The sequence below is a fragment of the Pangasianodon hypophthalmus genome, chromosome 26, assembly GCF_027358585.1.
Source record: "Pangasianodon hypophthalmus isolate fPanHyp1 chromosome 26, fPanHyp1.pri, whole genome shotgun sequence".
NCBI lineage: Eukaryota > Metazoa > Chordata > Actinopteri > Siluriformes > Pangasiidae > Pangasianodon > Pangasianodon hypophthalmus.
In genome coordinates this window covers 10,572,093-10,587,305 of record NC_069735.1, presented here as the reverse complement: position 1 = coordinate 10,587,305, position 15,213 = coordinate 10,572,093, and the positions used below count along the sequence as shown (strand labels likewise).

Below are 15,213 nucleotides of genomic sequence, written 5' to 3'. Positions count from 1 at the left end.
CTTTGTTAGTAAATGCCAGAGTATTTAAATGCAGTGAACATAACGGACACCTAGGGCCATACTTAAGTCAAATGGAACCTAAAACAAAACCTGTATAGCTTGGTTGTATATGGTTGTATATTTTTTTCCCCCCAATTTGGTCACCTACTAGCCAGCATTCCCCTATCATATGACAGCTACCAGTCTGGTGAGGTGAAGGCTTCCTCCAAGATTCACGAAGCCCCCACATCTTTTTGAAATGTTGCTCGTGCTGCCTCACAGGGCATCGTAACACACTCGGAGGAAAGCACTATCTGCCCTCTTCCTCATACGTGAGTTCACAAGTGCCCTTTATTATCTAGTGTCGCTTTGACTGACAGGCGAGAAAGAGTAAGAGAGTCCCTCCCACCCAGAGAGCACGGCTAGTTTAGCTCGCTTGGACTCCTGGCCACAGATGGCTATGGCATCATCGGGTTTCGAACTTGCAGAAAGATGAATGTTTTTGAATTTGATTCAAATCAATGCTCAGTTGGTCCAGTTCAAATATTAGTAAAGGTCCATTTGATGGTGCTCCCTGATATGAGAGATTTGCAACGACAACAACATGGATGAAAAACCAACATGAAGGCATGTCAGGGCTTAATATTTGCAGAGCCGTGACTGGACGCTGCACTTAATTCATGCATTCATCTTCAGGAACAACTTTATTCTGGTAATGTTGGTACCAAATTAACTAGCTTACTTTGTTGTTCCAATATCAACCAATGTGACCAAATGCAACTACAGTCCAGTGTTAAATGGGATTTGTCCACTTGTAATTTGCAACACAGACCCCGTGATGCCTTCCATACTTTCACTTTATGGGGTATTTTACAGGGTAGAGTGGAAACACCAAATGGAAACGTCCCAGCGTTACGAAAATTGAGAAATATCTCCGCTTTGTTTTCAATGTTTTCAGTATTGCCCCTTTTACAGCACTCTGGTTCAGTCATATGCTTCCAAATTGTGCTTTTAAGTTTCACTTTGTTGTGCTGTAGAGGAAAGGTCCTGAACAGGCTGTTCACAGGAAACCCCTGAAATTCGTTTCATTTTCTTGTAAAAGGAGAACATCACTCAGTAATAATAATGGATAAAGAATAACAGTGAATAGCTGGCAAAAACCAGTTATGTCCACATTTGCAATGCAAACCAGCTCCAATTAGTGTTCATTCATTGTTAGAATTTGTTTGTATTCCTCTAAGCCTGGTACTTAACAGTACTCAGGTCATCCTTGATGGCAGGACTGATAAAGATCTGTTACTGTTACCAGTCTGCTTTTAAATATTCAACCAGTCATCTGTTTAGAAGCTCCTTATTATCTATTTGGAAATACCTTAATTTTTTCAGCATTGTTCTTTTATACTTTACCAGTTTGCATTACCAGTTTCGTTTGCTTTGCATTACTGTATTCCCTGTATGGACTGTTTATTAATTCAGTCATCTGTTCTTTGGAAATGTAGTTTCATTTAAAGAAAAAAAACTTTATTTATAGAGCACTTACAGAGGTCAGGGTGTTGTACAATCTTGTAGTAAAATTTAAATGATTTAAAAGTAATGGACTAATCAAAAGCAATGTAATCGATTGCACAAGAATAAAATAAAAGATGACATGAAAATATAAGTACAAAGAAGATTGAAATGTACACAAGTAGAGAATAAATAAGTAAATTGGGTTAAATAAATAGATAGATACTTTTATACTTCTCAGAAATGCCAATGCATCTTTCTAACCCAGTGTGAGGTACGTGATCTCGTGGTACCACTGAAGCTTATATGTGTTAGATAAGATTGCTTGTTTTGAAATTTCCCTGCTTCTAGGGAATGGGTTATATGGGGAACTGAGCTGAGATCTGAAATAAACAACAGGCCTTTAGCAGGGCAAGCCAAATCTTCAAACAGGAAAAGCTGATTATGGATGACCATTTCCTCTTTTGCAGAGTGACAAAACCATGAGTTTGTCCTCTATAATGTGACTTCTTTGGTGTCTTATGACGTTAAGTAGGGAATAAAATATGATAGGGTTATAGGAAATTAGTCAGTGAAGGTATGATCCTGATGCAGCACCTACTCGGTATAGTTAGTGTGGACTGTCATGTGGTGTGTACTGTCCTGTGTGTTTATCGTCTTGTGTTGAACTTTTGAGCTCATTTTTGCTAGAATTGTTGGTTTGCACACCAGTCTTGTCTTTTTACACTGTAGCTAGTGTAGTGTATAGAGCCTGCACCATCACATGGTCCAGTGGTCCAAGAGGCACAATATTTTTGTCTTATTGCATCCATATAAAAATCCGCCTGTCTCGTTTGGGACTACATTATTGTCAAAAGTATCAAAAGATTCCAGAATCAAATATATAAAAATGACTCCCCGCAAAACATAGGACTTAGCCTTTCAAATAAAGAAACGCCTTTGTTTACAGTTTTCCTCACTTTGCTTTCGCTGAACAGGAATTGCCTTCGCTGTCACTATCTCCTTGTTCGCTTACAGCTTTGTTGGCTATTTTTCTACAGAAGTCCTTTAAAACTAACTTTTTAGATTTGAAGTAATGGCTTAATTTCTCCTTGAGTAGGACGTTCAACAGCTAATCATCTTTCGCACCAGTTTTTGAGTTATGAATGGTAAGTAGCAATGACAGCACCCTGTTTTACTGCTACAACTCGTCCTACTTTAGTTTGCTTTTATACTGTTGAACTTGTGGGATGATTTATATTCAAGACTTTTCTCCAAATCTCAACAAAAAAAACAAAACCAAGGCTTATACAAAGCAGCTCCTGAAGACTTTCGATCTATTTTGGTGCTGTTTCATTTTAATCCTAGTGTAATATTTCTTTATTAAAATTGAGACTTTAGGTGGTGTCTATGTTAAGTGCTGGAGTTTTGATGTGCTGTAAGTTTCTAAATGAACTCTTCCAGTGTAGATACAATCCCCTATGTGTTGTAGAGCTTCTGTTTATCAAACCCGAAACTTCTGCACTGCAGTGTTTTCAGAAATATAGGCTTAGAGCAATACTGCAGCATTTTTCAACCAGATCTCTTAAGGTGATTACTGCAAGTAATTTTGGCACATTTCCCCTGTACTGAAACTAGAAACGTACTGATAATAGAAGTCTAACAGCAGTTGATGGGGCCGTTTATAAATTGTTATGCGAGCCATAGATTTGTAAGATGCGTCGATGAATTCTTCAGGCAAACCTAACTGTAAAATTAAACTCTAAATCTGTTTATTTCATCCGTTAAGATATAGGGCTTGTGGCTACATGGACATTCACTTGAAAGACTTTTTGTTTCGTAGTTGGAAAGTTGGAGGAAATGACATAAGAACAGTTTTATCCAAAATTTGTCTGACTTAACTTCACGCTTTTAAATTTTTGAATTTGCTTTATGTAGTAGAATATTTTAATCATTCATTAATGTAACTGAAGAACTGCTCCACTTCCTTTACACTCTGAACACTGGGAAACATGAATTCTTGAATGTTTTTGAGTGTAAACCATGTATAAAAGATTGAACTTTTTTTTTCTAAACAGAAAGATCCCTTATTTATGTAGTCTGGCGTTCGTTCTTTCCTCTTTTGATAAAATTCTCTTCAGTTTCATTTCATTTTGCTTCAGAAGAAAGGTCCTGAACAGGCTGTTTTGCAGGAAGAAAAAGTTGCTTTGACTTTTTAAAGGAATTACTTTATGATAATGCATGAGGAATACTGAGAGCCAGCTAGTCTGATGCATTGTAATTGGGTCCTTTTTAGCTTTCATTCATTATTAGCAATGAAGGAATGTGTAGTAGTGCTAAATTTATTAGTCAATAAGTTGAGCGCTACAGATATTTAAGCACTGAATCATTGTGTGTTAATGCATGGATGCTCCTTCGCCAACTTGAAAACAGCTTTGCCATTTTATTCAAGCTCAAGGTGAAAGTGTGGGTCGGAAGAAGTGTTCCTTATTTTTAACGATCAGCACTGTACAACATTGAATTTATTCAGCATATTAGATATTAATATGTTAATTCAACAAATTGAACTTTGTTGGAATTTGGCTTTTTTGGTTAATCGGAATTGAGCAACACATTAGAGTCCCATATGTACAAGTATTCATTGAGTCACCTGATCATCAAACATACTTTATAAATAAAGGGAAATCGAAGAGGTTGCCAATCCAAACATGCTTTCCCAGCTAGGCCACGTTTTTGTTTCAGCCACCAATACGTCTAAACAATACGCACCAATATGATGGGGATTTTAATCAATTACTTACACCCTGGTTCTTTCAATAATCGATGAACTGGTTTATAGTTCAATGTAATCTAGGCAGGGTTTGGAAGTAAAACCAAGCATTAACCTTCCACTGAAACACACACCTTACATACATTACTGGCAATATTGGATGAACTGGTGGACTTTCCCTTTAATACTCTCACCCCTCTCTGCTTTCCCGATGACTTTGTTTCCCACCCATAACACATAGCTCAGATGTAATTTATACAGTGCCCTAGAGGAACTGACACACACATGGATAACTTTATTGATATAGGAGAGGAAGGACCATTGTGTGCGTCTTCTTTTAGCTTCACTTAACTCATCCTTGGTGTCATGTGTCTGTGACTGTGTGTAGTGCTACGGGGTAGTTTGGGTGTGGTATAAGACTAGATCTGAGGCTGGAGAAGGGCAAGGGACTTTCTTTCTGTTTAAATTATGACCAGTGGCTCGTATTACTCGGATTACTGCTGTATGTGACCTTTCAACTCACGGTCAAGAATATTGCTGTGTTGAAGTATATCACTCACATTCATCTCTCTCGAAGACAGAAACAATATAGCAGGTGCTTCACCTTCTCCAAGCTTCTCCCTTACATCTACAGTTACTGTGGAAATGCTGCTATAACATAACTGACAACAGGAACTGACTTCGTTTTGTGGACGTTCCACAACATGAAATGTAACTATAACCTGATAAAAATGGACCATATTGTAATCGTTGGCAAATCGATGTGGTATAAGAGGAATAAAACACTTCAGGATATGCTGTTATTGGAAAATAACAGGCTATGTCTTTATTAATGTCGTCCTACCCCACCAAAATCACAAGCCGCTGCTGCAAATGTAAGAATTAGAGTATATGGTGAAATACATGCTGTTACATAAATAGATATGAATAACTATACATTATACAGTATAGCTGCTACTTTTACAGCTTATTTATATTAATTATTGATATTAATACATAACTGTCTTGGTCTGATTGTTGTTGGTAGATATCACAAGCCAAGGTTCTAGGTTCTTGACTGAAAAATATAGATTTATTAACAGTTCTTTTTATACATTTGTTGAGGTGGGAAAGCATTATATTTTATAAAGAGACTGTATAGTATATATGTACAACGCCTCATGAAACACACTCTGAGTGATTGGAGGGGGTGGGGAGAGGTAGGCCTAAATATAAACAGTTTCAAATAAACACCTCAGCATGGGAGAATTACCACAAAATAAGTACACATTAGTAGGTTTTAGGCTTCTACATGTACCACTTTTGCAAAAATTTTAACGTGAGAAATGAACTCTCAGGATTATTTTAACAAGGGCAGTGAGATCAGACCTAATCTTTCAAGTGACAATGTGCAAAATTGTGAGGAGGTGGAAGTCTGTGATTGGCAATAGAGCACTGGGTTGTAACGTACAGGTAGACAGCACAACTGTCGCTAACACTCTCGTCAAGGTTGAGTTGTACGTAATCTTGCCATGAAACCCAAGTTGAGGCTCAAGTAAGCAGTTCTGAAGTCTAAATAGAGTCTTCATCATCTCACCCTCACATGCAAGCCCAAAGTTCCTGAGCTGCAACTCGAATTGAATTAAACCTTTGAGTAGCATTATTTCATTTTGAAGAAGCTTTTTTTTTTTTTTTTTTTTTTAACATGTATGACTACTACATTCATAACACACACACACACACACATATATATATATATATATATATATATATATATATATATATATATATATATATATATATATATATAAGATAGATAGATAGATAGATAAATATCTAGGAAGCTTGGGGCTCCACACAAAATATAAGCGCTATCTGTGTGTATTTGCTTGAAAGTAAAAGTAACTGTCTAAGAATAGCCACAGCAGAAAAGTCGCCCCTGGAAGACGATACTGAGTGTTTATGGGAGAGGATTAGAGCTGAATATTTAGAGCCAAGAAATTAATTTTGTCTTTTTCGCTCTCAGGGTTATGAGTATCAAAGGCTTTAAAGCATTTCAATTCATTATAGCATAATCTGACTAACCAGCCTCCAGCCACAAACAGGTGGTTCCGTGTGTGTGTATGTGTGTGTGTGTGTGTATGTGTGAGAGTGTGTTTGTGTGTGTGTCTTTCCCAGGCTTTATGAATACACTGCTGCATGGCCATTCACAGTGGTTGTGAGGAACACTCTGGTTTTTCCCTGCAGCTCTAAGGACGACTCTGTTTAAAAAGCCTCTCTTTATGATTTGTGTGTGTGTGTGTGTGTGTGTGTGTGTGTGTGTAAGAGAGAGAAAGAGAGAGGGAAATAAAGAACACAAGAGTATGTGCATGTGTTGTGTGTGTTTGTGTGTTGGAGGCAATTGAATGGCCCCCTGCAGCTCTCTGTGTGCCCACATCCCTCCCCTGATCACCACCAATCTGTGCTGACTAGCTGGTGATACACTCCATGTTGACATCATTAGCAGCCTGATTCTTCAAATTTTCAGTTGTGTTTCTATGAATAGAAATCGGTAAATTTGTACATATGAAACTAATGAAGCACTTAAACATCCAGCTCATTCCGAAAAGAACCAGGCAGTGTAAAAACACCTACGTTTTGCTCTTAAGTATGTCATTAATGATATGATTTTCCATTAGCCAAGGGTTTTTACATAGAAGTCATTGAAGAAGAAGTGAAGAAGAAGTGAAGAAGTTGAAGAAGAAGTGGAAATTCCCTTATATTCCCTTATAGTCATGCCCTTATAAATAGCTAGCTAATGGTGACATAATGATAGACATAATAGGCAGGAGAGTGGTCATTGGAGTAACTGAATATAAATAGCTAGCTAGCAAATTATGACATAAAATTAGATACAAAAAATTAGCTAGCTGCATGGTGTTACACTGAGGGCTTATCACTGGACTAGCTATACATAAATAGCTAATTAGCTAGCTAGTTTATTGTTACTATGCAGTGAGATAAATCACATTTTTAATAAAATTTGTAGTAAATAAGCTGCCATTGCACCTAGATAGCTTGTTCGCTTGATGGGGTCCTCACGTGGCAGGGGAGCAAATCACTCCTCTTACTATTATAACTAATATCGCTGTTACTAGCTAAGTAATTGTTAACTAGCTAATTGATTACTGAAACTAAACTGCTAATTTATATTTTCATTCTAAGTTATTTAGTAAAACTAATAGCTAATTTACTATTGTTAAGTGTTCTATGTTAAAAGTGTTCTAATTAAACTGAAAAAAAAGGAAATCAGTGATTGAAGTCTTCCTGTCAAAATAGTAATAGAGGACGTAATAGAAATATGAGAACGTACCTATGTTTAATATGTTTAGTTTTTCAGGTTGCTTAGCAATCTAAATGTATCCTAAAATTATGACTGGTAAAAGTAACACTTAACCAAAGTGAGAGAACGACGCTATCCCTGTGTATGTCAACATTTAGCAATGATATCATAGGCACTTTGTCTATCAGTCCATCCAGCTCTGATGCTGTGTGACAGCACTGCTTCTATCCTGTAGAGGGCGTCTTTGTCCCGCCCCTTCAAACCTGCACTGTGTGTTTATTGGCTGCTTATCATTAACCCGTCTGGAGGGAGGAGATTGACATGCAGCAGGATTTGGCCTCTTGCTCCGCCTCTTCTCTCTTTCTCTGTGTCTCTCTCTGTCCCTCTTTCCCTTTTTGAAATCTATCCATGTGACAATTACTGTGTGTAACTGCTCTGTGTGTGTGTGTGCATGTGTGTGTGTGTGTGTGTGTGTGTGATAGAGAGAGAGAGAGAGAGAGAGAGAGAGAAGGTTAATATTCATTAAGAGCTTAGCACAGATACACACTGTGTTTGGCTGCTTTCACAGCCTCCTTCAGGCATTCTTCCCTCTACCTGTGTGTGTGTGTGTGTGTGTGTGTGTGTGTGTGTGTGTGTGTATGTGTATGTGTGTGTGTGTGTGTGTATGTGTGTATGGGGAGCGGGTGGTGTAACCTGAAGCCGGCAGAGTTGGTCCAGCCACATGTGTGTCTCTGTGTCTGAGTGTGTGTGTGTGTGTGTGTGTGTGTGTGTGAGTGAGACATGGGGTTGAGTGAAGCGCACAGACGGATCGTCTGTCTTCACTGGTGTGTTGTTGTGTATGCCGGCTGACCAGAGCTCCACAGAGAGGGCCACCTGAGTAGGGAGTGAGCCACAGAGTGTGCACCGCAGGCAGGATGGCGCTCAACCGAGTGTCCCTGCTCTGCCAGGACATCACGCGCCTGTGGCTCCATCTCAAAGTGACCACAGGTAGGAGACGAGGACTGCCACAGGATTCCTTTTTAATAAGTGATGACTTGCGCATATTGATACGAGTTTAAATCTAGCTGCATAACTAACTATAACTATATACTAATGTGTTATTACAATCTTATAGTTAGAATGTAGGCATTTTCATTTAGGTTGTAGCATGTTCATCAAGCTAATGAACAGAGTGGATAGGTGTCATGTCTCTTTAATGGTTAATGGCAGATGTGTGTGTGGAGACGGTTCATAACTTGTTTATTATAGATTAAATTCATATTACATTTTTAAAAGTAACACATTGTCACTATTATTACGTCCTTGTATTGTATTTTGTATGTTGTGAATTGGAATTTCCTGGATGTTACTAGTCAATACATGCACTCTTGGCTCGGTTTTAGCTTTATAATAGAAAAAAAAAAGATATTTAAGATGTAGGTATTTACTGTTGTCATAGTCCACTAATGGTCAGATGGAAGGGTGTCCAGTTGAAGGTTTAAAGGTTAAAGGTTGGTGTACATCATTGTGAATTTAGGAGTTCATAACTTCTTGACATTTCAATTTGTATTAGTTTGGATGAATCCCTTGGTGTGTTTTTTCCCAATTTTGATACATTTAAATACCTTTTTTAGTATTTTTTTAAATGATTTATGATGCAGTTGGGTTGTTGTCTTAGTCAAACAAGTGAAAGAACGTCTTAAGAATATCTCGTCCCTTTAAAGGTTAAAGATAGGTGTGTGGGTGTGTGTGTGTGTGTGCGCGTGAGGAGGGGGTTCACCCTGTTCATATTGTTCATAATATTTATTATATTGGAATTTGCGTTGTGTTTCTTTGGCCAATGTGAATTATCCCAATAAACTCAGTTTTCACTCGAGATTATTAATAATATTTGCAAAAATTGTTCTACAAGAACTGTTCTTTTACAACTTTTTTGTATAATAATGATTTCTGTTTACATTAGAATTGTACTGCAAACTTGAAATTGTGTTATCGTAGTTTGGAGGTCGCATTGGCCTTGTGTTTTATCACGCTGTGCAGCTTTCCAAATTTCTGTTTACACACTCTAGTTGTTTACTTTCAAATTTACTCTTTGCTCTAATGTCAACACCCTCCACGGCAGTCTCTCTCTCTCTCTCTCTCTCTGTGTTTAATACAGTTAGGTCAGTTGACGTTATTAGCATGCGTTAGCTCCTCTTTCTCCTCTGACCATGTGTTCAGTTCAGCGTTGGCATCAAATTTGGGTTTAAATTCCGACAGCCACTTTGTGTTGGCACCATTGGGCCAATGAGGCTTATGCTCCAGAGCCAAGCTGTCAGTCTTCTCAGACGTTGCCATGACTACGGCTTTGGCTCTGCCCAAGCAACATGAGGTCACCATGGTTGCAGAATGAGCCAGTTCCGGGAAACAGAGGCCCATCAGGTGGAATTTGCATGATTTAGCTTAGCAGTGGATGTGCTTAGTAGTCTGTAGGTTTTTCAGGGTCTAATTGTAATGAATTGAACTTGGATCAGTACAGAAGATGGAGCTTGCTCCGTGAACATTCTAAAATCCCATTCAAATTAGATTGTGTTCACATTTCATTAAAGATTTCATAGTGTGATTTACGATAAATCATCTCTCAATGGCCAAACCTATGAAATTTCAGTTTGTAGTCCATGTTGCGTGTAATTACAGAGTTATTTTAGTCATGTAGAGTATTTTCTCAGGAATTTCCCAGCACATCTGTGGAAGACTAGCTAAGACGAACTAGCCAAATCAGTAAGACTAGCTAGCCAAATCAGTAGTCTCAGTCAGTAGCTAGCTTATGATCAGCGTCCATATTCCCCAGTTGTCTAGCAACGCTGTTCTCACAACTTTAATCAACAAGTGTATCACATGTTTGCCTCTCTCCGTTCAATATGCTGGTGCTGTCATGACTTCAAATCAAACCAGAAAGTGTTATTAGGTTTTATTTGTTTGCTATTTTATCAGACTGTGTGTAACTGTCTTACTCTGTGGTTGGATGCCTGTGACGTGTGAAAGAAACAGCAGCATGCCGTCTTCACATCATTGTGACAAATTAATTAGCATTCAGCGAGTGTCTGTCATGGTGTGGCCAACATAGCGAGCAACTGCCGGAGCATGAAGACGTTGTTTCATGTTCAGCCACACACAGACACATTCCTGCTTTCAAATGTATTCATATATTCAGTATAAATGATTTAAATGTTTAGTACATGGGCAAGGTGGTGAGCCTGATTTGAGCTCCGGTACAGTAATGTACTGTATGTATGATTGTGTGCTTTCTTGGCTTAGATAATGTTGGGATTTTCTGATAATTTGGGGATGTTTTGTTTATTCATTGTATTTCAGGTGAGCATAATCAAGCTAGTCAAATATTGCGCATTATTTGATTGTGTATAATAATACTTTGGCCATTTATTAGAGACATAGAACCTTTTTTCATTCCCAATCACACACCACATTTTTTAAAAATTAAAATTATTAGATTCAAGATGACATTATTTATACGGCAACTTGTTTTTGACTTGAGGTTTGGATTAAACTAATTTAATTCAAGTGACCAGTCATCCTCCTCAATAAGACATATAATAACTTTAATAAGTTGTGATTTACACAATGTAACAAAATTTAATTGAAGGTGAAATGGCATACTGGATGAAATGGAGCAATCCAAATACAAGAATCGCATTGTCCTTGAGATTCTTGTTGCCAAATAAGAAAAACAAAACAGTACATTTAGAATAGATACCTTCCTTGTTGGATTTTCATCAGTGCTCTCGCAGTGTACCCATGCAAATCACTCCAGCACACGCCCATCTTCTGTCCAAGCGTCACTGTTTTTGAATCGTACCTTTTGACATATCAAAGCCCTAACTCTATTTCTATTTGTACAATGCTGTGTATTATGTCTCAGTAGCCATAGAGACCAGTGGAGACTGATCTCAGGCCACGCCACACTCCTGTAGTCACAATGCCTTTCACCTGACATCTAAACAGTGCATGACATTAAATTGGAGACTACTTGCGCAAAACAGAAATCAAATCTTCTTATAAGTAATTGTGTGATTATATTGTTAAGGAATCATGGGCATGGATGGAGCATGTGGAATTTAAGGCATTTGGCCTAGCCAATGACCTTCTCATTTTGTGTGTGTTTGTATGTGCATGCCTACAACTGGAGCCACGTTCATCATTTATCACCATTTTCTTGCATTTATAACTTATCATTACATCGCTGTTGAATTTTCTGATTGGTTAGAAGGTGTTGATTAATTTTCTATAACACAGTGGCTCAGGCACTAGTTCCAGGTGCAAGTTACGGATGACAGGTTTATATGAATGGTTCATTCTTATAGATTGTTGTTTCTAAAGTAACAAGGTATACTGAGACTTGTATGGCAGACGCTCCGCATAGATGGATTTAAAATGTGTGATTGTTGATATGTGAAGTTTTCTCTAAGATGTTTTTTTTTTTTAGCATTTTTGGAAGGAGTCTACAGTGTCAGTGATTTGTAAAAGTCAGAGGTAAAACCGTAGCTTTTACATTTTTCCACACAGGAAGTCTTCAGGACTGAGGGCTTTGGTTTCTTGGTAAAATAAGTTTTGTCTTATTAACTTAAAAAGAGATAAAAAAAAGAAAGAACAACCTTTTATAGCTGCTATAATGTAATAACATGATGATTCTATTAAATGTATCTATAAAGAGATTAAAAAAAAGCAATGTTTCATTCTTTAATAAATAAAAAGAATTGGAATCTTTGGCAGTTGCTGTGGTATAAGGGGAATAAATCACTTTGGGACCTGCTGTTATAAGAAAAAACTTTGTGGTGGTAACTCATCACTCCACTCCACTCCTCCATTGTTGATTATTTTCCTATAATAGCATGCTCTGACGTGTTTTGTTCCTTACTTCATACCAGATATTTCTATGTAAGGGTGGAAGTCACAGCTATTCTTTGATCGTAATAAGGGATATGATGTTTCATGTCATTTTTTAAAAACATTGTTTATTGTTTTTGTAACTTGTTTTTTCGTTCATTCCTGATTCTCAAGGTTTTAAAATGATTAGTTAAGTTTATAAGAAACTATAAACAAGGTGAAAGCAATAAAATGTTTATGTTAATGCTCGACAGTGATGTGAGGAACAAAAACAATTCAGTAAAATTATGAATGAATAACACTTCAGTAAATAACTACAATTCACTTGCTTTGTATTGCTTTTATGTGAAAGATCGTTTGTTGGACACAAAGGTGATGAAAGGTCAAATCTCTGCATTCACTAAATTCTGTTTTTAATTCACGTTTTTGTTTTTCTTTTTTTAGCAAATCTATTTTTTTGAAACTTCACAACAGACTGATGCTCTTTGAATAAATGGATTCAGACCCAGTGATACAGTCTGGCATCTAGGATTCCCAACACACTCGTATGACTGCCAGTGCTTCCACTTAACAGTTGCTTAGGCTGATATTAGCTCTGCCCACATATGCCAGTGCCAGCTGTTACTACAGTACATGTGTGTATGTGCATTCCAGACCTGCCCATGCTTTAGCAGACATTCACACCATATGCCCTAATCCTAATTGTGCTGGATGCTCAAGAATCATTTTTGGACATATTTGGTAAAGGTGTGGGTAGGTGTGGGTAGGTGTGGGTAGGTGTGGGTGTGTGTGTAGAATCTACAGGCCTAAATGTCCTGTGTGTGCATGTCACAAGCCACAGATCTGTTTGTGTGTTTGTGAATTGCTAAAATCCCATTCTTGTGTATTACGTATTTTAAAAACACTTATGATCACAGTGGCTTTATTGCTCTATAAATAGCTCACCTGCCCATTCAGTCCAAAGACACACGCACGCACTTATAATCGCACCTATAATCGTCTGCCTTTATAGTCCAGACAAGCTGTGACATGACCATCCGGAGAGCACTTTAACGACACGAGAATGTGTGTTTAAACCTGGACTGCTTGTGAGGACATGATCCAAGACAAGACAGTCGGCAATGTTCCAAATGATGAACCTCTTTCATCCTGCCATTTCTGTTTGTCTTGGTGTGTAATTTTGTGTTGTCCGAACTCAGAACTGATGCAATTCTGAGTATTACATGTTCCTGTAGCCGATAGTTACCTGTAAATAATACACACAACGTACATGTTAGTAGATAGAGCAGAAGGGAGAAAAGATGTTAGGGTTCTTCTCCTGTGTCAGGAAACAGAAGCACAAAAGAGGTGAGAGTTTTCGTATTTATTGGAAATGTATAGAAATTCTTGCTTGGAAAGGCAGTAAAATATGCCGCTGAATAATTGTGGTAGCCAAGGTATCATGACTAAGGTAGTTTTCAAAATGGAGGAGTGTTATGCCTGCACCCATCTGAGGTTTGCATTAAAAGTGGAAGGGATTGCAAAAATATTGCTTACTCAGTTAAATAACGTTTAACAGCTTGGTTTTCATCTGCCTCCTGCTTTGAACACTGGACTCTACCCTCCTATAGCTGGATTTCTCGTAAAATGTGTTTATAGTTCGGCTAATACAACAAATTATTTTATTAATTATAAATTAATTATTAATTTCTTTCACAAAAAATGGCAATCATTTATCAAATGGTAAAACTTTACACAGTCTGTGAATGACCTTCAGCACTTTAAATTCTTATCTCTTATAAAAGAGCTCTTCTAAATGCTACAATTCATCCCTAATGTCTACTTTTGTCTATAATGGTACCACAAATGCTCTCTTGTTTATTGTCCTCGTCCATTTATCAAAAGAAACATTGTTGTGATATAATTCATGCAAGATATTTGAAATATAAAAGTACTAATCCATAGAATGTTTATGGACTGATTATATTAGCTGGCTCTGAATCACAGTCTTCTTTTCGCATCAAATAGCATTAGCAACATCCTGGTGGATGTCTCACGGATGTCTTCATGTGACGCAAATAGCAGAAATGTTGCTCTTTCAGCACCGAGCTACACACACAAGAGATGTTTTATTTACATCTGTAGGCTGAGGAAGTTACCTCAGTGATACCAAACATGTTTTGCTAGCTCAAACAAAATGCTCTTTCTGAGGTGGAGAGTTAAGATTAACAAATAAACTCTAGCTTTTTGTTCTGTAACCTCACCTGTCAGGCTAAGTGATTATATTTGTGCTCTAATAGTTCCTGTTGAAACTACTATGGCTGAGGTCTGGCTTTGTTAGCTCAAACAAATTGTCTTTCTGAGGTGGATTATTAGCGTTAGGAAACATGCTAGTTTCCTTTGTTACTTCACCTTTTGTTTTGTTTTTTTTTTGTTTGTTTTTTGCTCTAGTAGTTCCTTTAAAACTTCTCAGACTAAGGTGTGGTATTCAGCCATCACATTCTTGCATTTTAAGAGTACAAATGTTTTGGTGTTCGTCTTTAATCAGGGGTTGTAATGTTTCCGTGAGAGATTACTGAGCTAAATGTCACATTCTGGAGTGTCAGCTGGAGTTTCATCACTCTGCCTGTAAACACAGTTAATAGCAGGTTAGCTAGCAAGCAGCTTTTATCTCAAGGGTTTCTGAGTTGTCTGACTAAAGTAGGCTGATAATCAAAGGGCACGATTTAGTCATACTAGCCTCGAAGCTAGTCTACAACCAAAGAAGGTCATAAATCCACAATTTAGACACACAGAGCATGTTTTACCTCAGGTATCCACAGAAAGGCAACAAGCC

The 15,213-nt window shown here is 37.6% G+C and overlaps 1 protein-coding gene across 17 annotated transcripts in view; it reads left to right on the top strand.

Moving 5' to 3' along the window:
* Nucleotides 1–15,213, top strand: part of mcf2la (mcf.2 cell line derived transforming sequence-like a) — a 98,285-nt gene that overhangs the window by 35,819 nt on the left and 47,253 nt on the right. The window contains exon 1 of one of the 17 annotated variants that reach the window (XM_026931952.3): nucleotides 8,002–8,522. The exons of 15 other annotated variants lie outside the window; for them this stretch is intronic. In XM_026931952.3, the coding sequence (XP_026787753.1) occupies nucleotides 8,450–8,522 (73 nt within the window). In that variant the 5' untranslated portion in view covers nucleotides 8,002–8,449. Of the gene's footprint in view, nucleotides 1–8,001; nucleotides 8,523–12,494; nucleotides 13,746–15,213 lie in introns of those variants that run through there. One more of the 17 variants, XM_034300217.2, reaches the window with a different exon arrangement.